This window comes from Psittacula echo (assembly GCF_963264785.1).
Source record: "Psittacula echo genome assembly, chromosome: 2".
NCBI classification, from domain to species: Eukaryota; Metazoa; Chordata; class Aves; order Psittaciformes; family Psittacidae; genus Psittacula; species Psittacula echo.
This window is the reverse complement of record NC_137737.1, coordinates 73,725,882-73,753,726: the sequence shown is the minus strand read 5'-3', so window position 1 is coordinate 73,753,726 and position 27,845 is coordinate 73,725,882. Positions and strand designations below refer to the sequence as shown.

The following is a 27,845-nucleotide window of genomic DNA, read 5'->3' as shown; positions in this document are numbered from 1 at the left end:
TGCCCCTTTGTTCATTTGCATTGCTCTAGCAGCACTACTACAGAACAAACATCATAGTTAGAACTCGAAAGGTTTAAAATTAACACGGGGATTCCCCTCCAAGCTGAAAACAAACTTGTTTTCAACTTAGAAAATACAAAATTTCAGACTGGCTTGGTGGTATTCTACCACAGAGGAAGTTTGGGATTATATTCCTTCATCATGGCTTCCCCAAACAGCAAACCTTCCCAATCAGCTTTATGAAATGCTTCCCCCCTTCAAATTAGATGTGCATCTTTGGGGGTTTTTAATAATAAAAGTATTTGCACTTTCTACTTCCTTCAGTGCAAGTTTCTGTCCAAAAGCTTAACAGCATTACTTCCACCCACTGCAGACCACCACCACCACGACCAGAAGATTAGTCTGGTCACCTCTTTCACCAATTTGGTGCAGCTAGGTTGAAGGAAAGGAAAAAAAGGGGATGTGAGGTGTGGCAAGGCAGACACTTCACTTAAAGGCCTCTGACTCTCCTGAGAGTCTCCCCCCAGTGACAGAGGAAAGGAAATGACTTCATGAGGTTTTACTGCCAGCTTTGACAGTCATACAAACCCCTACTCTTCAGCATGCTTGGTACTGGCTAGGCAGGGGGAAAAAAGAAAAGAGAAAAAAAGGAGCTCCCAGGTAATTTAGCATTGTAGCCGAAATCAGATTTCAAAGAGGAATCAAGAGCAATCTACTCTAGCCTGCTGCTTCTACTGAAAAGGAAAAATCAGCAGCTCCAGTTGCAACATAGCTTTCTTCTATTTCAAAACATTTCTTCTTCAGCATTCCAAGATTAACATCAGCCCCTCAGCTTTAAAACACATTTTAGATAGCACATACTTTCCTCAATCCATCTTTGAATCTGTCTCTCTGACAAGTCAACAAGAATGTCTAAGAGACTGAACTTTTGTGATTTTGGATTTACTCTGAGAAGAAATATCTTAAGGCTATCTTTCCCCTACTATTACCCTGGAGCTAGCTATCTACTTGAGCCCTCCCCTGCCACAGAGCTGAAACATAATACAGTAATTTTCTAGACAGCTGCATGCTCAGTGCTGGTACAGAAAGACAGTTACCCATAACTATTTCTAGTGTTTTCTGCTACAAAGAATGAGCATCGCTTGGCTCACCAGGATCCACAAGCACGTCCAGAGAGCACAATCACTAGTTACGTGCTGGCAGCACCCCCTACAATAATGGCAAATTTTGTCAATTTAATCCCACTTTTATCATGGTTTGATGACACAGGGTCTGCTGACAAAATTCAGTTGAACTCCTTATGTTCTTTCATCTGCTGTACACCTCTGTCCTGAACTGCTAAAATGAAGGGATATATTGCCCCCTCTGCTGTCCCACAAAAATCAAGCAGATCCTGATGAACTAATTCCAGATTTAAATTAAAAAAAAAACCCAAAACAAAAAACCAAACCAAAAACAAAACCAAAAACTGAGCCCAAACCAAAACCAACAAAAAAACCTGCACCAAACCCTGCAAATGAATTTATCCATCACTCTTCATCCCCTCAAAGAACTTAGAAGTTACAGGCTTTGTTGATTCTCCATTTATTTTGAGAAATATAAAATATGAAAACTAGTTTACAGTTCTGGCACCAAAATGATGAAGCAATAATCACAAAGTTTCTTTTTACAAATAATGCTATATATTTTTACCATTTAAAAGTGCCTAGAGTTCTTCACAGCAAATGAAGTTTATTGACCCATATCTTTATTTCTTAGTAAAATATTAGATCTATTCAAATTGCACAAGAACACCTTGGTGAAATAAACTATATGTAAAGTTACAATGAATCTGTATTTTAAAGCAGACAGTCATTAGAAACTACATGGAATGGAAAAGACTGTCAAAAAGCCTAAATTGAATCTTAGAGATTGACCAAGAAAACAAGAGACAAGACAGTGACTGATATGGCACAAGTGATTAAATTACTGACAATCTGACAAAGAGTAATAAAGTCTATTTGAAGTTCTTCACGGATCTAACACATTGCTAAGACATTTCAATGCAGAGGTTTCATAACATTTAAACTGGCAAAATAGTCTTTCAGCTGCTAAACATTTTTCCACAAGGTTACAAGGCATCTCCTTCACTTAATATTGGACCTTAAAATGAGTATATTGATAAAGAATGTGCATAAGAAAACAAAATTTACACCAAAGGTTGTTGTTGACAATTCTATGTTTTGACAATAAAACAGTTGAAAAGTTTATCAGTTACAATTAACTGCTTTAACTTGCAACAGCAGAAACTAGAACATTTTAAAAGATTATTCTTCACTTGTTCCTTCAAAAACTTGCCTTGTTCCAATCTGCGCAGTCGCTGAAGGGTTCAACCTGCAGTTTTACTGTCAATACAACCACTTACACTATGCAAGATCAGATGTGATCTGAAGTGTCTCTAGATCAGGGCCATAATTTTCACACAGAATTCTTATTCCTCCTTCACAGAGACTTGAGCTGAAATTTTATCAGTCATGACTTGGAGGACTCTCTAGTCAAGGAAGAGTGACTACTGATATCCAACCTGAAATACTTCAGAGAGGCCCAGCTGCCATAGTGTCATGTGTGTGCTCTGACCTTCTGGATTATGTTTCTTAAATGCAAACACTTTAACACTCCAAGCTGAAGATCCAAAAATTCAAGTATCCAAAGTCTTACTGGTTATAAGTCCTGATCTTCAAGCTTGTGTTGCTGTCAAGTAAATTACGTAACCATTTCTTTCAAATTACAGCACAACTGATTTACACATCTTGGTATCTCATGCAGGTGGTAAAAGAATATTTGATTTTCATCAAAATAAGAATTAACACAGTTAATAGGGTCCAGATAGCATTGGTCTGTTGCTTTAAGAAACATAGCAATGTTGACAATGGATGTGCGATAAATGCTCCATTATGTCATTCACATTAAGCAGCACAAGAAACATACGCACACTAGATTTCTTTGCATTGAAGCCCAGCTGTTTAAAAATGCAGGAATATGCCCTATTCTCAGAATGAGTATAACACAGGCATGCACAGCTTCATGTATCTGAACAAAATCAAAAGGCAGGACCTAAAGCATCGTTTTTGTGATGAATTCAACAATGCCTCAACTAAAGTCTAACCACTTAAAATGAGAGTGCCAATGTGACCCTCCCCCAAAAACACATTTGTAAACCAGGTATTAAAGCAAGTTTGGTCTATGTGAAGTAAAACTGAAAAGTGATCAACCAAATTCAAAGACAGAAAATAAACAGCCTCAATAAATTACATATTAAAGGTTTTCCAGTTAACCAACTATTATTTTTCATCTCAGCTTGAGTAACTCTTCTGAAGATGTAGAGAATGTCTTAACGAAAGCAAACAATTTTTCCCATTTGGTTGTTAAATACTACTTTCAAGTAAGTGAAAGTGCCCAGTTTTATGAGTAATTTTAGATTCAGAGTACTGACTGAAAATGAAAAATACGACACTGAAAGCACAGCAATGCTAACAAATACAAAATATGCAGCTTTTGAAAGAAAAGCAGTTCACAAGGCACTTGCTACAGTGGTCCATTAAATAAACAGTATATATACTGCACCCTTAAAACATCATTGTTATGCATTAAGTTTTTTCAGTGTTAAGATTTATTAGAAACAACCACGGGGTTCTGTGTATTCTGAAGCAGTTACTGAGCAGCCTTGTTTCATATACTGTAAATGAAACAAACTAGAACTGAGGCATAGAAGGAGAGTATTTTATATGATTTCTTGCCATGCAGAAGTTTTTCCGTGCAATGACAAAATTAATGTGGAATGCCGTTCTGATACACAGCCCTCCCCCTCCGCCCCAAAAAGCTACATTCCTGCTACTGGAAGAGCCTGGCATTTTAATTACAATTGAATCTATCATCAACTACTAGTTTGGCTCATCATTTGCAGCTTTGAAAGATAATGTGCATAACAGTAGCACTACGCTACTTTCCTCTCCAGAGCAAAAACTGGCAGATAGAAAGTACAGATAAATATCTGTAAAAATTGCACATTATTTCAATGGCTTAAAATGCTGAAAGTCATAATCAACACACTTGATACTGGTTTGATTTTTTTTTTGTTCACAACATACATCAAAGGCCAGAATAGTTACAGACCCAACCACATCTCCTAGCATTTCTCTGTGGGAACGGGTTCTTCATCTCCCTTTAGAAAGTATGCATATATTAAACCACACTTTTTAATTACTCCCAGACTGAGAAAGCTTGGATCATACAAATGTTTCTGCCATTTTAAGGTTTCCACAGTTGCATGTTGAATAGAATAAGGAAAGTTGTCATTGACAGAAGGATCTGTAGACTGGCCAAAGGAAAAGTTAACATTCTAAATTAAAAACAGTCCCAGAACGTTAGCAAAAGGTACCAACTTGCTCAGGGGACTTCAATCTAACTTCAGCCCAGTCTGTCATGGTACTTATTTTGTCCATAAGCACCAAAGTGAGAAAACTTAAGCAATCTGTCCAGAATTACCGCACATAGTACATTCTGAAATTCTACTCTGCAGAATCACTTACAAGTTTCCCAGATTCTCTCCATCTCAGATCACCCAAAAAAAATAATCTAATCCTCATTCACACTTTTGCATAGTTTGGCATTTTCTGGAGTTGTACTTCTGTTTTCTTTCATAGCTTTTGAGGATACTCATCTGTCACATACGCAATTACTTCCAGTCTAAATCCTTCAGGAGAAAAACTGAGTCCCACTTAAGCAGCAAGCTGTCCAGGACTGTTTGACATTCTTCGTTCAATTCAAAGTAAAGATTACTCAGTTTTATCTGCACTTTCAGATTTTTCCCTTTGCATCATGCAGCGACGCACTATGCTGTCAAAACTTCCTAGGTAAAATAAGCCAACGATGCGAAAAATGCCCATGCAAACAATCTGGAAACAGAGAGAAACATCTTTTAATTCATTTAAAATCCCAGATTACAGCATATTATTTACTCATGAAATAAAAAAGTTCCAGGCAAGAACATTATACAATCTCAAGAAAACAAACTCATGAAAACCATCATAACTATGTAACACTTCAGGACTGAAGTAGCAGGTAGCGATCTTAGCTTTCCCAACAACCTCCTGCTTCCGCTTGAAAATACTACTTCAGTTTCCTAAATGCAAGTCTCCATGGTATTAGCAGCCATTTGATGAAAAAAAATAATCAATGTTTGCATATTGTTCTACAAATTAAAGGATTTTAAACTATAAGAAATTACGACTATGGGGCCTTCCCAAATCTTACCTGCTGAAGACCTTCGGTAATAGAAGTGACTGGTGACATTCCACTTGTCAATATAGATAGCATGTAACCATCTGATCCAACCGAGCTGTTAAAGTTCCCTTGCTGGATGGAAGGAAAATAGCAATTAGGAAAAAAACAGTTTACCCAGTTGTAGCAATTGTGATTTGCCATATTTCAACCGCTATTCTTGATGAACACAGCTGACCGATGTCGCTAATAACAAATATTTTTTGTAAAAAACTATTAACACAATTAATATTAAAAAATATTTTGTGCTATACAGCAACATTCCAAAAGGCATTCACTTGAAAATGGCCAAGGAAGCTAACATCTCTTTATAGAGAGGTGTGCTACATTACTGCAGATTTCTTTACAAGATAGAAAGGCACTAAATTTCTTCTTGAAGCATGCTTACTGATTGAGAAAACGCACAACAGACTCCCTGGTGGTAAATGTATTTCAGAGGCAGAATTACATCCTAACTCTGTCAGGTCACCAGATCACCAATCACCACAGCAACTGTAGAATAAATCACTGCCTGCCTTTTGTTAAAATTAGTTCACTTTCACATGAAATTTGTCAGGGTGGTGCATTTCAGATGCTAGGTAACAGTCCTCCATCTATGTCAAGGATTTTTACCTTGCCCTCCTCAAAACCATAAGATATACAGCCTGATAAGCAATTCAGCAGGCAGAAGATGGGAGATAGACACCAAGTTGTTTAGTTGGTTGGGTTTTGACTACTCATAAGGAAAATTGCAGCTCTGACTGCCTGGCTTCTCCCCTTTTTTTTCCCAAGCAGACTTTATGCTGGAAAACAGACTTTCTGAAACACTGCAGGACTAAGTCTATGGAATGCAGAAGTGAAAGTAGGTGGTAGTGCTCCTGAATCAGGGTTAGGAGTGAATCTATGCTAGAGATCTGGTTATTTCCCAACACACAACTGAGACGACCATCAGCTTCTACAATACAGACTCTGCCGCTGATAGCCTGAGTGCATAAAGACCATGCCTGAGCTAATATTTCACCCAAAGTGCTGGAAAGCATGGTGTAGAAATACCAGATGCTTAAGATTAGAGGGGAGATTAGTTTTCCTTAAGCACCAAAGCAGAATGCTATGAGAGGTACTGCTTGCTTTTAAAACTCATCCCCCCAAACGAGACAAAATTTTGTTCTTGTGCTGTATTTGTGAAAATATTGTAAAATCTTCACAACTGAACACCTGCTGTAGATGTAAATCATGCTGAAGATCAAGAGTATTTTGAACTGCAAAGTAATTACAAATTTTAGGCTTAAATCTTGGTGGTTTATGAACATGAAATTTCATGTTTGTTTCCATTCCATACTGTTTATTAAGCATACAGAGATTCCATAGAACAAAACATTAAAAAAGAAATCCTCAGAAAGACAATACACTTTTAACCACTAAGAGCAGCATTTTATGTATTTTAATCACCCATAAATCATATACTTAAGACATTAAAAGCCAAAAAGGCTAGACTGCCTTCATTTTTGTAAAATTATTTTTATATGAACTCATCTTCAAGAAAAATAAGATAGTCCAACCAGCTTTTGAGGTTAGACAAATGGTATTTCACGCATAAAAACTAATAGAGTTTAGTGCTTTAAAGTCAGTCATAATCTGCCTTTGAGACATTGCATCATACTCATGCATTGTTTTGTTCTGTCTGATGTACAACTTCAGATACTTTTTAGTTCCAAGAGATCGTATAAAGTCATTTGTGGGCACAATAGCAAAAATAAAAAAAGTATACTTGCTATTCAAGCTAACTGAAGAGTATAGTTTTGTGTAAAGTGATTTTGCATTTAGCTTAGCAATTGTCTCACAGCCTTGAACAAGTATTACATGCAATCCTTGTCTCTCCAACAAGAGACTTTAAAAAGGTAATTTTACTTTAAAAAGATAATTTACTTACTATGGCATCTTTGACTATAACTCTGGCGACTTGTTCTGCTTGACAAACAGATGAGGTTTCAGAAATCAGCTTCGTCTCTAAGGGCTTTAGTAGAAAAACACCAGTATAAGTTTGAGTAACAACATACAGGATAGAAAAATATGAAGGTCAAATTTTGGTTTGGGGTCTTTTGTCATGGAGGACATCACTGTTAGCAAGTGGTATCATACTGTCACCTAAAACATTCACTTAATTATTACCTTTATAAGTATTAGTTTATTTTTATGGAGAGAAATGCAAAAACATGTTTTCAAGCATTTAGAAGCATGTTTGTCATTCATGTCCTTTTAACAAACCAAACAACAGTGGAGCTAACTGCATAGCAGTTATGCTCAGTATGTTGAGATAGATGGTTCTGTTGATGAAGAAAAAAACAGCACCAAGTTAGGGAGAAAGGAGTACTTGGTCAACACAAGTTGACTTGTAATGGTTAATTCTGTTACATCTAGTAACAAAATTCAATTGAAGCACTCAAGCCTAGTCAAATGCTGTGACTAGTTTAATCCTGATATCAATACTTTAAAAATAGCACTTCTAGGGAAGAGCTGAGCAGCTACTGGTTCCTCTCTCATCATCAATCCAAATTACTACAGAAATTAAATTTCACAGAAGCAGGCCTATTTCCAAATACCTGTACAATTATAAATTCTGATTTCACACACCAAGCTCACTAAAAACTTTTTTTTTCCAGTGTGTGTATTTTAAGAGGGGGCAGAGAGGAGAATCAGTTTTTTTGCCAGCAGAAATCACACTTTTCACACACTGTCCTATAGTGATATGGCTTATGCCATCAGATCTTCATTTCATAACCCCTATGTACCTTTGAGCTTACTGGCCAGTATCAAACACAGGAAAACTGTACCTCAGTTCCTAACATCTTACCAGTTCCTTTTACTATATTCAGTGAGTACAGAGAAAAATAGTCCTAAAGAGATGCTAACTGCGGAAATGTTGCAAACTAAGTAGTGTTAACTAAATGCAACAATAATAAACAAGTATCTGAACTGTCAGAGCAATGCAGTACTGCACAGATTTAAGATGCACTGTCACAACAGGAGCATGTCACCTGAAGACTTCATGTATGCTAAAACATACGAAAGTCTGATTGAAAGACAACATCTTTTTGACTAATGAGATAAATCTCATTGAATCTCTTGTAAAGAAAAATCTTGGATGAACAGTGCATTTTGCTGGTGATTATATTTTCCTGAAATAGGCTATTACGAAGGAAAACAAAACCTCAGAGAATATGCAAGCTATGCAAGTATTTGCAGATATCTAATTCTGGCACTTTTTGATCCATAACACAGAATACCTGTATCAAGAATGAAGAAGTAAGAAGAGTGTTATACCATCCCTACTGACTCCTACACAAAGGGCAAAAGACAAAATGGGATTCAACTCCAATTTCCTATTATACATGAAGAGGCATCTTGAAAAGGTCTGATCTCCTTAAATATCAGGTTTCTGGTTCACAGTATGCAAATAAAAAATAAGACACATTTTTCTCTGGTTACCTGATACTTCAGTCTGAACAGGAGGCCTGAATGTAGTTTTTGGAATTGTGGGTCATGTGCAGGGACATGCCAAATGATGAGAAGCAACTAAATTTGCGGAAGTCAAAACTTTCAAGGTAAGCCCAATGGAAAAGGCCTTACTGCTGACACACTCTTCTGGAAAGTGAAAATGTCATTTGCACTACAAACACAAAAAGTTTACTTCCTACTTTAATGCTAGTCAACAGTCACTACTGAATTGTGTCATTGCATATATTCATAAAGCATGGACAGTTTGTAGACTTTACTGAAGGAACTGAGGTTTATTTTGATCCGTCACATCTACCAGAACAACTGCGTATTATCAAAGACACAACATAGGGATATTATTTTTGGCTTATTAGCTATGATATCAAAACAAATAGTGGTTTCACAGTTTGCCATTCCACAAAAATAATTTCATTGTGTATAGAAAGATTTTGCAGTGTTTCAGCTATTAAAAGTAGGTAGTTCTTCCCCTTAAAGCCAGAACAATATGCAATATTATCCTACAAGCTACTTAATTCTGAGTAGTTAAGCTGATAAAATTTAAGTCTTTAAAAGTACTTCTTAAAATGTCAATATGCACTGATTTCAAAAGTACTATGGAAGTAAATGAAATCTGAAATGCATTACTTACTACAAAGTGAAGCTTTAAAAACATTATAGTATTACTGAAGGACAATTTACCTTTGTTTTACTTTCTTCTGCAAAGCCAGGTGTGTCAGTATCTGGAGGATAGGCCACCGTTACATAGATATTATACGGTTTTACCTGAATGTTACAAAGTAAATGTTATTTTAGTACTTACAGCCCTTACATGTCCCTCTACTTCATTAATTTCTCTCGTACAGAAATACAGCAAGCATTAATTTAAATTGCTTCTAGGGTTATGTATTCAGCACTTGCAAGATTCAGCTTTGACAAATGAAAATGCAAACCAGCAAAGATTTTTAAAAGATGGTTGTGTTGTTCAATAAAAATACTTAAGTGCTTTGCAGTTGATTTAAATCATTTGGCAAATCTGAGTGGTGTTTAAGACATTTAGGAGGAATATGAAAGTAGTTTAGTTCTGCAATTTTACCAATTTCAATTTTAAAATGAGACTAAAACTTTGCCAAAACCAATACCCAACATTCATAACCACAAGGCCAAAAAGGCTTTCACTGAGGCTTATTAGCATGCTTTTTTGCTGTTGTTGATGTCAATGAATTTTCACTGCTGGCTGGATGAGGGCAAACCAACAAAAATGTAAAAGGAAAATTTGGTATCTTTAGGATGTATACTCAAGTCAAAGGCTTTTCAACCCATGGTATAAACTTGCAAGGGCTCAAAGTCTAAGGATACAAAAGGAAAAAAAATGCAGAAAATGAGAGGAAAAAAATGTAAGGTCTCATGTCAAGGACTGCATTTAGTTATGTATTTATATGTATGTGTCATAGAATTACATCAGTTACTGTGCTACTATTCAGAAACTGCAACAATGCAAATCTGTATTCCAATACAAATAAAGACGCTTTTATATTCAGAGGGCTAAGATAAAGCAAAACACTGTACAGAGCTAAGCATTTTTATTTATATTATGAAACATTCTATATCGAAAACACTTACTGAAATACCACATCACAGGTCCATAAACATCCTAATTTTAGTTTTATGTAAGTCAGTATTCACAAAAATATCTGTCACCAGTCCGAAGGACCCTGCAGTCACATTGTTCTAATTGGCAGCCCAGCAGTGATTAGAGGCAGTTTCACCCCACATTCAGGATCAAGGAATACAGCTATATTGAACAGAACAGCGTAACAACAGGGACTATGCAAGGGTCTAGAACCAAACACCAGCACTTAATATCTGAACAATTAACAACCAAAAAAATATATCTTCATAACAGAAGAATAAGGGAAGCAATTTTCAAATTAATTTTACCTGTCTTACTACTGTGTACTTACCAACCTTCTTCCACAGAATAATGAAAACAGTGTTTGGTCAGTGTTTGGTCTTGACTTACACATAAACTTAGATTACTGCACTATAAAAAGCTCACACATACCAAAATTGAGAAGGGTGAACCACTGTCAATACTGTTTGTTTTTTGGTTTTTTTGGTGGATAACCCACAAATTCTAGCTTGCAAGTTCTACTGCTTCATAGGGTTCACATACCACTTACCGTGGCCTCATAAACAAGCTGGGAATCACTGGCCTGCCCCTCATGCATCCATGCAATCTTCAGTATCATTTTGCACTTAGAGCCTTGAAAAAGACTTTTACTCAAAAGACTGAAAAACCAAGTCTTTTTAGTTAAAATAAAAAATTAAAAAAAAATGCCTGCACATGTGGTCACCTTCAGTTCTAGGAATGGATTCAATCTGTTCCCTCTTATGCAACTGAAATCAGCTTAGCTTCTGCAACCCCATGCAGAGCAATAGGACTGTACTGCTGCCAAAAAAAGGGGCCAACATAGCAGACAGACAGAGCTGCACAAGACAAAGAGCCCTATTTAGATGAAAACGTGCTGTGCTGCTAGTTGAAAGAAAAATAAATTGTTTACAATTTAAAATACTGAAATTATTTCACACATACCTCCATTTGCAGGGCTTCAGCCAACCCTCGAAGAGCAAACTTTGTTGAAGAATAAGCTGTATAACCAAAGAGGCCTAATTGCCCAGCCTGAGATGATACAAACACAATCCTCCCCATTCTTCGTTCCTTCATGGTAGCAATTACTGCTCGACTCGGGTAAACGCTACCCAGATAATTGACTGCCATTAATCTCTGTACAAACGATATTAATATGGTATTTGAGCCACAGATTCGGAATTCTTCAGCTGTTTGGTATTATTTATCAAAACTCCTTATTTCAGTTGGCTTTAATAATGAGGTTCACTAGATCTGTTGTTCTATCAGCTACCAAAAGAAACTGTTTTATAGCTAAAATCTTACTTCAAGCCAAAAGAAACCCAGTCTATCAACAAGTCTTAATAGCATCCAGGATACTGATAATACTCTGAACCATATGGCCTTCAAGGAAAAAAGAGTATTTGAGGGAAAATCTAACCTAAACAATGTCCAGGAAACAACCCACTTACATATAATATATGAAAACAATATATGAAAAAGAGCTTTCTAAAACAAGAAAAATTCTACGTATTTATGCATTTCAGAGATTTTAATCTTTGGCAGGATAAGTGGAAGTATTTAATTTTCACTCTTAGAAGACCTAAACCATAACTGATAGCCTATACAAACAATAGAATGGATTATTCAAATTTATTGTAAAATTATGCCTATTTAGTATTTTCAGATTATTCAGCATTATTTGTAGATGATCCAGGGCCTGAGGGCTGTGAGCATAAAGTAACCAACATGCAGGGATTTGAGGTGAGGTTTTTTTTTGGTCTTCTAATCAGAGCAGCAGCTTTTTAATCTGCAAACAAATTGTGCACCTCAGAACTGAACAGCTGAATTTTTCTTAAACATGTTAAAAATATGTAAAAAAAAAAAAAAAAATTTTCATCAGAAAAAAAAGTGAGACCGTATAAAATTCAGTGCCATTCACAGTACATTAAACTATAAAATACATGCCAGGCCTTGTGCCATCTTGAGGTCTGACACTACCCTGGAGAGAAAATTCACTGTTCTGCCCTACCAATGGACCAACAGTTAGGTGAGAAATTGGAGGCAATCCTCACAAATTAGATGCAATCCTCACAGACCTAATTCTGGCAGCTACCACAGATCAAGTGTATCACTATTCTTAAAAAGCCTGCAAAGTCACAGGAATGCAAGCTAATTGTTAGAATGGTTGAAAAAAAAAAATCATATGATAAAATTTTAAAAAAAATCATATGATAAAATTTAAAAAAAAAAGCATGCTCACTCACTTCAAAACAATTCACTTCAATATCCTCAAATTTTCCTGTAACTGATGTTCCTGCACAGTTTACAAGCATGTCAACTGGTCCAAGTTTCTCCTGAGCCTGAAAGAAGGGAAAGAGGTTAAGATCTTTCGGAGGAAAATCTTTCCTTTAGTGCAGTATCATTGTAAGAAACTATTTCCAATAGAAACACATTACACAGAGATAAGCTTCTTAAGATACATAAGTGAATCAGGTACTTCCTCACCTGTTTTAGAACATTCTCCACCTGTTCATAGTCTTTAGATACATCAACAGAAATACAGAGTACGACCTGGAAAAAGAAAGCGAAAGAATATTTCAACAGCACAGTAAGTCCAGAAACTGTTGACTCCAAGCCTTTCAAAATGAAACAAAACCCAATGACATATCTTTTCCAGATAAAAACAAAACAAAAAACCAAGAAGTCTTTTTGACAGGACAGTTTATACTTCTCCCACACTGGAGAACACAATCCCTGCCCCCTCCAAGCCCCTCCCCCTCATACACACACATTCTAGTACAATAAATATTACATTAAGAATATAAAAGCACTTCAGGATCTTCAAAGCAGCTACACATGCACAAGGTATCATTTCTAATTTACTGTATTAAAACACACTATGACTTATTTACATGAAGCTTAGTAAAAACTATTCGAACCAAGGCAGACAAAATTTCACAGTGCTACATTTAACTTTCATCAGCATTGTAGAATCATAGAATAGTTAGGGTTGGAAAGGACCTTAAGATCATCTAGTTCCAACCCCCCTGCCATGGGCAGGGACACACCACACTAAACCATGCCACCCAAGGCCTCATCCAACCTGGCCTTGAACACCTACAAGGATGGAGCACTCACAGCCTCCCTGGGCAACCCATTCCAGTGCCTCACCACCCTCACAGTAAGGAATTTCTTCCTTATATCCAATCTAAACTTCCCCTGTTTAAGTTTTAACCCGTTACCCCTTGTTCTATCACTACAGGCCCTGATGAATAGTCCATCCCCAGCATCCTTGTAGGCTCCCTTCAGATACTGGAAGGCTGCTCTGAGGTCTCCATGCAGCCTTCTCTTCTCCAGGCTGAACAGCCCCAACTTTCTCAGCCTCTCTTCATACGGGAGGTGCTCCAGTCCCCTGATCATCCTCGTGGCCCTCCTCTGGACTTGTTCCAACAGTTCCATGTCCTTTTTATGTTGAGGACACCAGAACTGCACACAATACTCCAAGTGAGGTCTCATGAGAGCAGAGTAGAGGGGCAGGATCACCTCCTTCGACCTGCTGGTCACGCTCCTCTTGAGGCAGCCCAGGATACAGTTGGCTTTCTGGGCTGCGAGTGCACACTGAAGCCGGCTCATGTTCATTTTCTCATTAACCAACACCCCTAAGTCCTTCTCCTCAGGGCTGCTCCGAATCTCTTCTCTGCCCAACCTGTAGCTGTGCCTGGGATTGCTCCCACCCAGGTGTAGGACCTTGCACTTGGCATGGTTAAACTTCATAAGGTTGGCATCAGCCCACCTCACAAGCATGTCAAGGTCCCTCTGGATGGCATCCCTTCCCTCTGGTGTATCAACCAAACCACACAGCTTGGTGTCATCGGCAAACTTGCTGAGGGCGCACTCAGTCCCACTGTCCATGTCACCGACAAAGATGTTGAACAAGACCGGTCCCAACACCGATCCCTGAGGGACACCACTCGTTACCGGTCTCCAGCCGGACATTGAGCCATTGACCACAACTCTTTGCATGCGGCCATCCAGCCAGTTCTTTATCCATCGAGTGGTCCACCCATCAAATTGATGTCTTGCCAATTTAGAGACACGGATGTCATGTGGGACAGTGTCGAACGCTTTGCACAAGTCCAGGTAGATGACGTCAACTGCTCTGCCCCTGTCCATCAGTTCCGTAGCCCCATCATGGAAGGCCACCAAATTGGTCAGGCAGGATTTCCCCTTAGTGAAGCCATGCTGGCTGTCACCAACCACCTCCTTATTTTTCATGTTCCTTAGCATTTCTTCCAGAATCTGCTCCAAGAGTCTGCCAGGCACAGAGGTGAGACTGACTGGTCTGTAATTCCCTGGGTCATCCATTTTCCCCTTCTTGAAAATGGGGGTTATATTTCCCTTCTTCCAGTCGTCAGGAACTTCACCTGACTGCCGTGATTTTTCAAATATGATGGCTAGTCACTTAGCAGCTTCATTCGCCAGCTCCTTCAGGACCTGTGGATGGATTTCGTCAGGTCCCACAGACTTGTGTACGTTTAGGTTTTTAAGATGGTCTCAAACCAGATCCTCTCCTACAGTGGGCCTAGGGTCTTCATTCTTACAGTCCCTCCGTCCACCTTCCAAGACTTGGGTGGTGCAGTCAGAGCCTTTGCCAGTGAAGACCGAGGCAAAGAAGTCATTAAGAACCTCAGTCTTCTCCAAATCCAGGGTAAACACAAGTCAAACCATTTGTGTGCCCTAGTCTACCTTTAAGAACAAACTCTTTTTTCCACATCCTAGAAAGACACGGCTGCAGTGTTACTCTGAATACTACAGCATCAACACTAGGAAAAAAAAAAAAAAATCAAAAAACCCAAAAAAACACCCCCCCCCCCAAAAAAAAACCCCAAAAACTCAAAAAACCAAAACCCCAAAAGCCAAAAACCCAAAAAAACCCAAACCAAACCAAAACAACAACAAACTTTTCCAGAATTTATAAAACAAGTGTTAAAAGCCTGGTAACTTCAGTACTGGCAACGCACACTACCCATTTTTTTCATCATGTCTTTATTTTTATAGCAGTAAACTTAGCTGCACACTGTTTAATTGGGACATATCAAGGACAAACTAAAATAAAATTCTATGAGAAACTGACTAGTTGCAGTGTTATAAATATCTAAAAAGTGAAATAACATGTATATATTTACTCTTTGTCTGGAAACCAGAGACTATGGGGTTTAGTTTGGAAGCTATAGAAGCCTGAAAATAAGCATTGACCTGAGGAGCAGGGTGGGCCAGGCAGGACAGGCCAACAAAGACCAAATGACTAAATTCTATGGCAGCTAAATTTTGTTGGGTCCCGTTTTTCTTAAAGTCACTGATTACTTTCAGCAAGATGATCTCAGAATCCACATTCAGAAACACCTTCACATTAACTTCATAGAATCATATAATGGTTAGAGTTGGAAGGGACCTTAAAGATCATGTAGTTCCATCAGCCCTGCCATGTGCAGGGCCACCTTCCACTAGATGAGGTTGCTCAAGATCCTGTTCAACTTGGCTTTGAATACTTCCAGCGATGGGGCAGCCACAACTTCTCTGGGCAACCTGTAACTTCTTCACACAACTTCTTCTGGCCAAAGGAAGCATTGCCTTTGGGTTACCACTTACAAACCGCAAGATATAAACTCCAGCTTGGCCAGGTATTGACAAATAAGCTATGCTTTCTGCTGAGCAATCAGCAGAGCTTCGGAGGAATTCATCATCTTCAAAGGGAAAGCAATCTCAATTAAAAGGAGGTACTCCTGTATTTTTAATCCGATTTCTATCCTTTCTGTCACTTTGGTCAATTCATTTAAACTCAGTTTGAGGTGAAATAAAACAAAATCATCACCAGTTTGTAACAAGTATCACCATGACCACTTGCGTGGAGCACGTGGACACACACACACCAAAAAAGCAGCTTACCACAGTATAACTAACTGCTTTGGCAGCTAGTCATTTGTCAGACCCGCCTCTGGTCAGACTGCAACACTTCTTAGCTACATAAACAGAATTTGCTTGCCATTCCTGCATAGCAGGTTGGCTATTCCTGCCCCCCAGCACCGTGTGTAGCAGGACATCAGAGTAAGTTCACGGTATGAGTTATTGCGTGGTCTGCATGCATCTCCCCTTAGGGCATTTATTCCATTTTGGAAACATTATCTTTTACAGAAGTTTAAGAACATAATACCAGTTGAACAGAAATTACATTGATTTATTATCTGGATATCTTTGCAAGATCAGTGAGGAGGGTTAAAAATCACAGTTCTGTATCAAAATTGGAGCAGTTGGTTAATATATCAGATTGCACAGATTAGTTATTCACACTGTGAACACCACACTTGGGAACTATCACAGCTTTTATTTACTACTACCACATTTTACAATTTACCTCTCGGCTTGTATTATTTTACATTCTTTCTTTTGCTACAATACACTGATTATCTTCACTGCAAAGCATGCACTATAGATCCATGCCTAGGACACGGAATATGTTGCCAGAAATAGTCTAATATCCCCATCCCTGTTCCCCAACTTTTATTCCAAATATTGCATGGAGGTGGGTCATTACGAAAGCTTTCACAATAGAAGATCAATTCAGCTCCCAGCAAAGTGACTATTCTATATTAGGAATGGGATTAAAAAAAAACATTGCAAAAATACCGAAGGGCAAGGATTTTGTTGCATTGCACACCTATACCCATAATGGCTGCACTGTCAGTACTCTAAATAAATTGCATGAAAACGTCAAACATTAAAATATATGTAGATGTCAGACCCTGGTTGTCAGTGCAACCTGGTTTCACGCTTACATCTGAGCTGAACGGTGACAGCATATGCTCATGAAAAAGTAATCTTTCCTGAGGATCTCTGCCTCTTAGTTTGACATTTAGTAAACAACAGTCTCTGTGTGCATGATGTGTATCAGACACCTTTCTCTATTCTCTTTCAGCAATCCTTTTGTACAGCTTCTCTCACTTCAGCTACCCTTGCTTCCCAGCTTCTGATCTGCTGTACCAGTGTGAGCTCTGCCTCAGACTCCTTGCTTTTTCCAGTTCTGTTCTTCGCATTTAGACCAGGCAGGCTCCCCTGTGACCTTTTCTACAATCCAACAGTAACTACAGAAGAGCCAGCCCACCTATCAGTCCCATTGCCTATGCTTACTTAACCTGGCTACAAGTCTAAAGCTGCCCCTGCAAAAGCAGTCCTGCTCAGTCCACACTGCAGCTTGCTCAACTTTGAAGGTACATTTTTGGAGATTTCAACTGAACCTCTTAGGAACATGCACCAAGTAATACTCTTTTAAAAAGTCTGCATCTATCAAGCTTGGCCAGATTTCAACAAGAACATTCTCACACAGTGTTTGACAAGGGAAGGGATTAACTTTAATGCTACACTTGGGAAACTGCTAGAGCAGCTACAAGAAAGCAGTTACTAGGATTTATTTATTTATTTTCATAATTGGGCAAAACATAGCTTCTCCTCACCTCAAATGGCTCAGTTTTTCAAATAGCTGATCTGAGTAAGGCAGCATGCACATTAAAAAAAAAACCAGCTTGGGCCATTTGACAAAAAAAAAAAAAAAAAAAAAAAATCTTATATTCTAAACTGAGGTACTACAAAAAATTTTGTATCAGCTAGTACTAGCATTATTGCCTCCAAATATCTGGCTTTTTCCATTGCTGCTTTTCACCAAAACATGCAGCTTATCAATTCAAATCCCTTTCTGCAAACACATAAATTGTTCATATTTGTAACCATGAAAGTAACAAAAAGGTTCTGAAACATGAGAAAGGAGAAGTCAAATACATTAACAGTCTCAATGCTGTTTCACCTCTCCCCTTGGTTGTTAGTACTGCAAAAAAATAATTTTAGCATGTCATCTTGAAGTCACACATTTTGAAGGTAGCAAGCTTACCTATTCTAAGCTAGTACCTCTGCAAGCTCTATAACAGTGCCTTCATGGATGAATGCACTACCTATTCACTAAGGCAGCTTCAGTGTTCAGAAGTCTCAGAACTTCACAGATTTAACTTGTGTATCTGTTACAATTCTTTGCCAGGAAAAACAATGTATGATGAAGTGAACTAAACCTGGAATCAAGTACCTTAAATTCTTTCCAAGACAATTGCTTTATTTTTGAATTGCAAAAAGCAAGAGATCTGGAGAGGAAAAAAAAAAAATTAAAAAAAAATTGGTTCTTCCACTTCATCTTGAAGCATACAAGCACTTATTGAGTGACAGTAAATTGCAACTATCCAAAAAAGCAAACTACACCTACCGCTAAAGACATCAATCTTTCTCTACAAAAATCAGGCTAATGCACTAGCGAGGCAACATCAAACGCAGCAGAGTTCAGAATATCTCAAGTAAGCATATTTTTCAATTCAAATACTGAGTCCTCGCTCGTGTTTGTCAAACAGCTTTGTTTTAAAGACAGGACTACTAAACTATGTTGTAGTAACTGAATTAAACAAAACACGCAACACTCACTATTAACAGCGATCTTACCTGCTTGTCATTAACAGAATACTTTTCTATTTCCTTCTTTGTCTGCAGCAGCTTGTTCTGAAATGGACACAAGAACATTGCAGTTCTGAGAGCAGTATTAGTCTCTGGTATCTGAATAAGGCCTAGAAATAAACCCTAAGCCCCGAAGAGTTATCTGTAACTAGTTGTAACACCTCAATATTGTAATTTTACAGATTTATAAATATATTATGAATACACAAAATCAATATAACTACCAGAACTCACTTTTCTGATTTTCACTTCTTCTAATGCCAGTAACGATGCCTATAACAGATATAATGCTTTTGTTTCATACAACTACACAAAGCACCTAACACTGCAGGTACTAATTCTTCGTCTGTATTTCGGTTCTATTTTATATTTATGTAATATTATATAAGCTATTTTGAAGTATAATCACTGTCACAGAATTACGATAGTAAAAATAAACTAAAACTTGGTAAATTCAAACTGTCATACTCCTTTCAAAAAAAATTGTGTTCACTCTGGATGCATTCAAGAGTAAGGAAAGTAAGTTCTAAAATGAAAGAAAATTGTCAAAGACAGCTAGGACTAAGCCCCCCAAAGTTAAGTGCTTTTATTTCCTGAATAATTGTGTTTTTCTCTACAAATAAAATAAAAACCCATTATGAAAACAGTCATTCCAACTAAATTTAGAATACTTATTAGTAAAAAAACCCCAAACAAACAAATACAAAACAACCCTTTTTCTTCCAGCACTGTCTTGATGAACAGTTTTCCACTAGTTAAAAGGATATAATGCTGATTAGACACCAAAATATTCAGTGAATTCTAAGAATTGTATTTAATCCCCCAGTTGTCACTTACTGTAGGGTAATTCTATGGTTTTAAAGAACATAGGGGTTTTCCTGCTTTTGTCCTCTGCCATAGATCTAGACAGTAAAATAATGAATACCATTAACAGAAGTGGTAACACTGGCAGAGTTCTAAGACAAGCTAATCCTGTGTTGAGCTATACTCCTTAAAAAGGCAGCCACCTCTGCTATTCAAATTCATTAATTTGAAATGCTTAAGATCTCCTTAAAATATACACTGAAGAAGGTATGAATAATTATACATGCTAAAATTATTCTCCACCTGCATGGATTTTGTGAAGAGAGTTTAGCCAGTAAAAATAAACATACACTTACCTCATCCCTTGCAATCAGTGTTATGAAAGCACCTTGCTTATAACATTCAATAGCAATACATTTTCCAATTCCGCTGGAGCCTCCAGTTACCTAAAAGTTATTTGAAAATGGCACTGTTAGTCCACTACCCTCACGCCTTCCCCCATATGAGTCAAATCAAATGAAAATTCTAAAAATATACTGAGATTAAAATATCACTCAATGAGGTGTGAGTACAGAAGATACACTAAAGTTAGTTTACTGATTGAGTATGAATGAAAAATTAGATCTGAGCAGATCAATGAGCATTTGCTTCTACCCTAAAACCAGTTTTACTTCAGTGGCATTTTTTGCTCATTTCTTACCTCAAGCACATTTAGACCGGCACCCATATGGGCTCTCTCACATGCTTTTGACTAAGTTCTAAATGTTATTTTTAAAAGCAGTAGTTAAAAGTTTTAAATCACTATTCATGTTAGTCACAATGATACAATTACATACTGCGCCTCCATACCTGGTCACTGTAGAAATTATTTGTAAAATTAACAATTACAGATTGTCTGCTTAAGATATCATGCCTGTTTGAGATATCATCACATAAACAGAAACAGAAAATAGCTTCTTTCCTATTAAAAGAAAATAAAATCCATTAATTCAACACTTGGTCCTCTATAAAGTATTTCTGAGTCCCCCAGTCTGGACTTTGAATTGTTCATGCCATCCCACAATTCCAGTTTTGTGAGGATGCCAGCACCTAAACTTCCATTACCTTTTCTTCTTCCTCTAAACTGTAACACTGAGTAAACCTCTACACAAACAGAAAATTAATAGTTTGTTTATAGAAAAATGCAGGGTGATGCATCACATGTTGCAGGAGGATACACTGCCAAATGTTACTAATATACAGGCTAAAGTCACCTTAACACCTTTCTCACTACTCTCAATAAACCTACTTATAAACTCCATGGGGAACAAGGTGTAAATGACAATCCTGACACCTCTCTTTGAGGAAAATAAAAATGTCTGCCTGTCTGACACTGCCTTTATACGATTTGTTCATTTAAAGCTCAGCCTCAGTCTACATGTACGTTTGGTCCTTAAGTAAACACAGGTATTTTCCTTATATACCCAAATCATTTGAATTTTCCTTTAACAGCATATTAAGAGACTATAATCAGCAAGATACTGGAAGAAAATGCCTAGAAGCACTTACTGTGAAAAAAATCTGTTGAAGTGAGTTCTGAAATACAGATTTCCTAACACACAGAAAAATATTTGGATTGCTCTGGAAATTACAATTTTTTCGTTCTTTATCACATTTCAAAATACTTCAGAGAAAGTAAAGTATCACCTCCATTTTAAGTATGAGAAAATGAAGGCATTGAGTTAATTAGTATCAAAGCAAAGATCCTCAATCTCTTAACTACATGCCCTATCAAAAGCCTTGTGTTTGCTCTTCATCTGCCCATGCCTCTGGTTTCAGAGATGCATTATCCTTAAAATTCTTTCCACTCCTGGAGGCAGGAAAGGCAGAAGAGTCCAAAGTACATTCCCATGAGTCACTAAATTCTTTCATATGAGTATTTTATCATTAACCTTCAAAAATAGTTTACTGTATATCAAATACTCCCAGCAAAGGTTTATAACATGGACCAGGGCTTCTGACTGGCTTGCCTACGTCACAAATTGGCCGAGAATGGGTAAAAAGCACTCAAAAAGATTAATTTCAACTCTTAAGGCTTTCTCTATTATTAGAGATAGCTGCTTCAGATTAGCTTCACACTGCACAAACCTTTGAGGATGATTCCAAGACGCGTGCCTAGAAATGTGAAACCTGGTCTGTGGTGTTCTGAACCAAGGATGACTGCTTTCAAAGTAACTGATGTCAGTAAGAGTGAGAGTGTTAGGTTAATGATTTGGGACTTTGGCAGAACCCCATTTAATGTTTTATGATAGAAAGAAGTTAAGCATTTTAAGGTATTTGCAAAATAGATCGCAAGATTTCAGTAAGTCTCTGAAAAGATTAAAAGACTCAGTTTGATATATTCAGGCAGATAGCAGTTCCACAGTACTCGTGAACTGCTTCTACTGAGTTTCGACAGTAGCAGGTACATCAGCACATAAACTAATCAATGTGCATGGAATACTGCTCCAATTTCAATTTTTGGCATATAACACTGAGAGACAGCTGCTTACTAGCTGCACATACTGCTGAGTATCATGAACAGGTCAACTATACTAAGAACTGTACAGCAACTAGAGGACTTATTTGAAGGTGAAGGTACTGGCACCAAGCCCCTGGTTTCTCAAACAATGCTAATTTCATTTCAGAAAGACAAGGTCTGAAGTCATGCAAGAAATGGAAAAAGAAAGTTTTTATTCATAGTCACACCCAAGAACACTGGATAGGGTTCGTGTCAGATAGGTCAATGACAAAAGGCAATATCAACCAGCTGAGAACTTTAGCATTTAGATGGGAAGCAGTTATTAATATGTGGGAGGTTAGCATTCATGGTGAATGCTCCTGAAACAGCAAAAAAAATCCGTAACACTAGTGAAAACTGCTTTGTGCTACAATGAAGCAAAGCTTCATAGCCTAAGCAAAGCTATGAAGTCTGTTAGGTATGTAACTTCCTAATGCAGATGCTCAGAATTAAAAGACCACCACCCATCCACTACATTAAACAAGACATTATTATAGTTATCTCACCTTTGGTGGCCAATAGTTCTACAGTGCTACTGCATTTCATTAGGTTCAGACACTGGAAAAACGGGATCAGTAGCAATTCAATTTCACTGTAACCCAGCCTCAGGAGTTAACAAAAATCATATCTGGTCATAGGGAACTCAATACACAGACTAATTTCTGAGCAGGAAGGGCGAATTAAATCCGATATCAATTCAGATGGTCAGAATGCAATACTACCAGCCCTTGAGCAGCATTATTGAGCTGTTTCTGTGTTTGAGAAGAACAAGTACCAAATTAGCTCTTCCAAAAAGGCTGGCTCCAACTTCTCTAGCTGTGATCCTTAAAAACAGAGTTCAGCTTCTAAGGATCATAGGACTTATTTCCGCCCGATAAATGCAAATGTTGGGGTGAGGTACAGAGAATTGCTGTGTGCTTGAATTGAAATTCACTTCAATTGATGGGACAGTCCAATTCCAAATTAACAGAACTGTCATCAGGAATGATCAAACTCAAGACTTATTATGGTATCTCCAACAGAGCTTATCAACTTTCACTTACCAGTGGGTGCAAGCTGGCTTCATGCTTTTAGTCAGTGCTCTGACAGAAGGTATTTAGTTCCATTGGAACTGAACATCCCTGTAATCTGCTCAAAGCGGTTAGTGTGCCTGACTAGACTCAAAATGATCTCTTATTGAAACTCTCAGATGCATCCAAACCATAGATCATGTCACTCCCGACACGACAGCTACAATGCTGAGACACTAAGATTGGCCATCCTTAAAGTTGGCCACAGTTGCCAAGCTGGGCTCTGTGCAGAAGTTGTGAAACTATTTCTAGGCTAGAGATGACCCTTATGTATGTGCATTTGTCACGACCACCCTGAACTATGTCCAAACAATAGATTTCAATCTGAATGGGAGATCTTTACATTTCCTACCATTTTCAGTCCACAAACTTTTATAAACTGCATTCATATCACTAAGATCTCTTCACACATTTTGACCCCATGCTTTCTCCCTGAAAATTTCAAGTTGGTTTTAGAAAGATTAAGCCTGAAACAAGGGGGAAGAGGGGAAGAGCTCAGCATTACTATATCATCAAAGACAGTTTCTAAACATCGCTCATGAAATTTACAGAAGGCTGCTTTTGCCGTAACATAGTAAGTTTTTATTGCATTCTACTCCGTTTTTATTGCGTTCTACTCCATCAAGCAAAGTACTTTTGTAGACAAATGAAAAGCAAGAGCAGAGAGAACATGTGTGTAAGGCAGGCAGAACATACCTGACAAAGGGCAGTTAAATGTGATGCAAGTGAACACAATGAACATGAAAGAGTGATGACTGCCTTATCCTGGTTTCATTTTCCTGTCTAAAATTACAACCAGTTTCCAAAAGAAAAGCTTATTCTCACATAGGTGAGAGACAATAGGTGACATGTGCTAGTACACAGCCTGAGACCCAAAGAGGGAGTGTTAACGGCAAAATAAAAGCTATATAATATAGTCTTCCAAATTTAGAGCACAGAGAAGTTTAGTACAAGAACGATCAGCTCTACAGCACAAAAATAATGCTTATACCCGTTATTTAAGAACACTTCCTTACCCATGTTAGAAGCAAAGCATTTTGTTTAACGCAAGCTAAACCTGATGCTTGACCCAATTTGGTAGCAGAAGTCCTTTTTAATGGTGCTCACTGGGGTCACCAAAATACATAGCATATAAGGGGGAGGGGAAACGCACAAGATCAGACCATTAGTAATTTGGACTTCTGTAGACTTTCACTCTAACAGTCCTATTATTTTCTAAGAAAAAGAGACTCCTATGATTGAGATACCTCCAGAAAGCATATCTTGCCTTATATCACATCAGCAAATGCTTCCATCACACAAATGACTCTGGGAGAGGACAGAGAACAAAAACCCACAAGTTTTCTGCTTCAAATTTCTATCCCTAAAGGCAGCCAGAGTCAGTTACTTAGCCATAACTCTAACATCTATTAATCATAACTGTTAGGAGTTAAGAGAAATACTTTTTATGGAGGACTGGTATGCTGGAGGAAAGAAATGATATCCTTGACAGGCTTGAGAGATGGGCCCAGGAAAACCTCACTTAGTTCAACAAGACAAAGTTCAAGGTCTTGAAGCTGGGTTGGGGCAATCTCAAGCACAAACACAGGCTGGATGGAGAAGGGATTAAGAGCAGCCCTGGGAAGAATGACTTCAGGGTACTGGTCAACAAGAAGCTCAACATGAGCCAGCAGTGTGTGACTGCAGCCCAGAAAGCCAACCGTACCCTGGGCTGCATTAAAGGGAGAGTGGCCAGCAGGCTGAGGGAGAAAGGAAGCATGGCCAGGAGGCTGAGGGAGCTGACTCAGTCTGCTCTGGTGAAACCCCTCTTGAAGTTCTGCATTCAGCTCTGGGGCCCTCAACACAAGAGGGACATGGACCTGCTCAAGTGAGTCCAGAGGAGGCCATGAAGATAATCAGAGGGCTGCAGCACCTCTCCTGTGAAGGCAGATTGAAAGAGTTGGAGTTGTTCAGCCTGTAGAAAAGGCGGCTCTGGGAGACCTTATAGCAGCTTTCCAGTACCTAAAGGGGGCCTACAAGAAAGCTGGAGAGAGACTTTTTACAAGGGGCTTTAAACTGAAAGAGCGTACTTTCAGTTCCGTCTTTAACTGAAAGAGGATAGATTTAGATCAGATATAGGGAAGAAGTTCCTTACTGTGAGGGTGGTGAGGCACTGGAACAGGCTGCTCAAAGCTGTGGCTGCCCCATCTCTGTCAGTGTTCAAGGCCAGATTGGACGGGGCTTGGAGCAACCTGTCTAGTGGAAGGTATCGGTGGTGGAATTAGATGATCTTTAAGGTCCCCTTCAACCTGAACCACTCTATAATGATTAACAGAGAAAAGAACGCTGACTTGAGTTGAAAATTCAAAAACTGGGATGTAATAGCCTCTGAAGCTGTCCAATGATCTTTTTCCAGAAATGTAGCAGATACATTTTCAAGATACTTTCAACAAGACCCAGGAGAGTTTCTAGATAAGATTGATTTTTTTCTGCTTAAAAATCCCACCAATTTATTCTAGTATATCTTGAAAAGCTGTATTTATTGTGCAATGGTAATCACTGCACTCTTGAGAAGGCTTAACCAGTTAAATACACAATTTGCAGATCTTTATTCTTTATTGCAAGACTGGATTTAACTGAGGCCTAACAAAGATATTATGTTAATCTGAATCAAGTAATAAACTAAAAAGAATTTACATATGGAGAACACAAACAGATTTTGATATTTTTCTGTGAGAAGACTTCAAAGAAGTCCTTAGATAGTGTTACAGACCTTACATCTGCTTCACCTTTGCTTTTACACAGTATTGAAGGGTTCCTCCTTAACAAGCATTACATCTGTGGGAAGAGCCATAACCAGAGAACTTCAATGCAAGCTCGGACACACCTCATACACTATATGATGCTGTAAAGCCAGTTGCAGCATCCAAGTAACACCTACTGCATAAAGCAATTTGGGAATACTGTTGCAACTTGGACAGGTCTAAATTATTCTGGGGACAGCTCCATCCTCCAAACGGGAGCTCCAAAAATAACAACTAAAAACCTCCAACCAAACCAACAAACAAACAAAAAACAACCCCAATACCACATACCAACAAAACAAGGCACCACACACGGATCAAAAGAAAAATACCCCAAACTACTTGGAATAGCTGTAAATTCACCTGCACCTAAAATGTCTATCTTGTGGATCGTCACAAACTCCCACTGTAATAAAGGACATCTGCAAGTGTTACTCCGCCCCTTAAAAGCATATTTAATTGCACAGTAGACCACAGCGTCTCTGCACAGAACATACATTAAGGATTTAATGAAAGTTTAATAAGCTGATTCTAGGACCCTGATTCCTTCAACAGCTGTCATGTGTCCAAATCCACTACTTTGTGATCCACCTGAACGCACATGGTGGGTATAGTTTCCTTCCCTATTGCACCCCCAAGCTACAAACCCATACAATTTCTAGTGGTGCCCTATTCATAAACTCTTTTAACAATACGTCTTTCTGAAGACTTCTTCCTAAAGTCTTACATCTACCATCTTGACTAGTCAAAATATTGCTCATAGACATCAGTATCTATGTGCTTAAGGATGAAGAGGTGCATGAATGTCATCTAACCACTTCCTTTGTATTAGTCTTTCAATTTCCTCACATCTGACTTGGTTTTTTAGACCAAGGAAACAACAGCTTTTGCCTTCGTTTATAAGCACACACCCCACTAAAATACCGTGGGAGATGCTATAAGAAAACAAAAACTCGAGATATCTGGTAACTTCCAGAGTACAAAAGGGATGTCTCAAAAAGTAAACATGAAGACTGAAGACGGTTCGTACTTCTAGTGACTCAGAAGATAACCTTAAGCCAACCGAGATAGACAGCGGTTGTCAGGCTCATCAGTACAGGTCATTTCCTTGTCACCTGGGACTCGCGGCTCCCATGTTTTGGTAGCTTGGGGTGCACCAAGCAGCGGGCGCCCCCAGCACCGACACCCTCCCACCCCCTGCACGGGACTTCGCCACCACCAGCCTGCAGGGACTGACCGCCCGCTCGCTCGCTCCCCGAGAGTCCCCGTCATTCCTACGACTGGCCGCCTTCCTCCGCTCACCCCCCAGCGCGAGTATTCCCTAACACCGCCATACACCCCACCGACAGCGGGACACCCCTTCCCACAGAGCTGCGCGCCCACCTCAGAGGAAGCGGCCCCCCTCCTCCCCCCAGCCCAACGGACAAAACGGCACGGAAGCCGTCAGCCCCCCTCCCCCCCGCCGCGGCGGGGAAGAGCGGAGCCAACGGCCCGCTCCCTCAGCGCGGGGCGGAGAGGGACCCGTTCCTCACGCAGCGCGCCCCACTCACCACGACGTGAGCGCCGGGCAGCTTGAGAGGCTTGGGGCTGATGAGCGGCGACACCATGTAAAGGAGGAGGACGAAGGCCACGATGAAAGCGGCCGCCAGGAGCAGCATGGCTCGGGCTACGCTCGCGGAAGG

General features: G+C 38.8%; 1 protein-coding gene across 1 annotated transcript; it reads right to left on the bottom strand.

The window, feature by feature from the left end:
- Positions 1 to 215: 215 nt before the first annotated feature.
- KDSR (3-ketodihydrosphingosine reductase) lies at positions 216 to 27,845 on the bottom strand. Its single transcript, XM_080639439.1, has 10 exons — positions 27,714 to 27,845; positions 20,128 to 20,217; positions 18,956 to 19,012; positions 12,929 to 12,994; positions 12,688 to 12,783; positions 11,387 to 11,578; positions 9,493 to 9,576; positions 7,229 to 7,312; positions 5,293 to 5,394; positions 216 to 4,934 (listed from the first exon to the last, which is right to left on the bottom strand). The coding sequence occupies exons 1-10, from the start codon at positions 27,819 to 27,821 to the stop codon at positions 4,815 to 4,817; spliced, it is 999 nt and encodes a 332-aa protein (XP_080495565.1). The 5' UTR covers positions 27,822 to 27,845; the 3' UTR covers positions 216 to 4,814.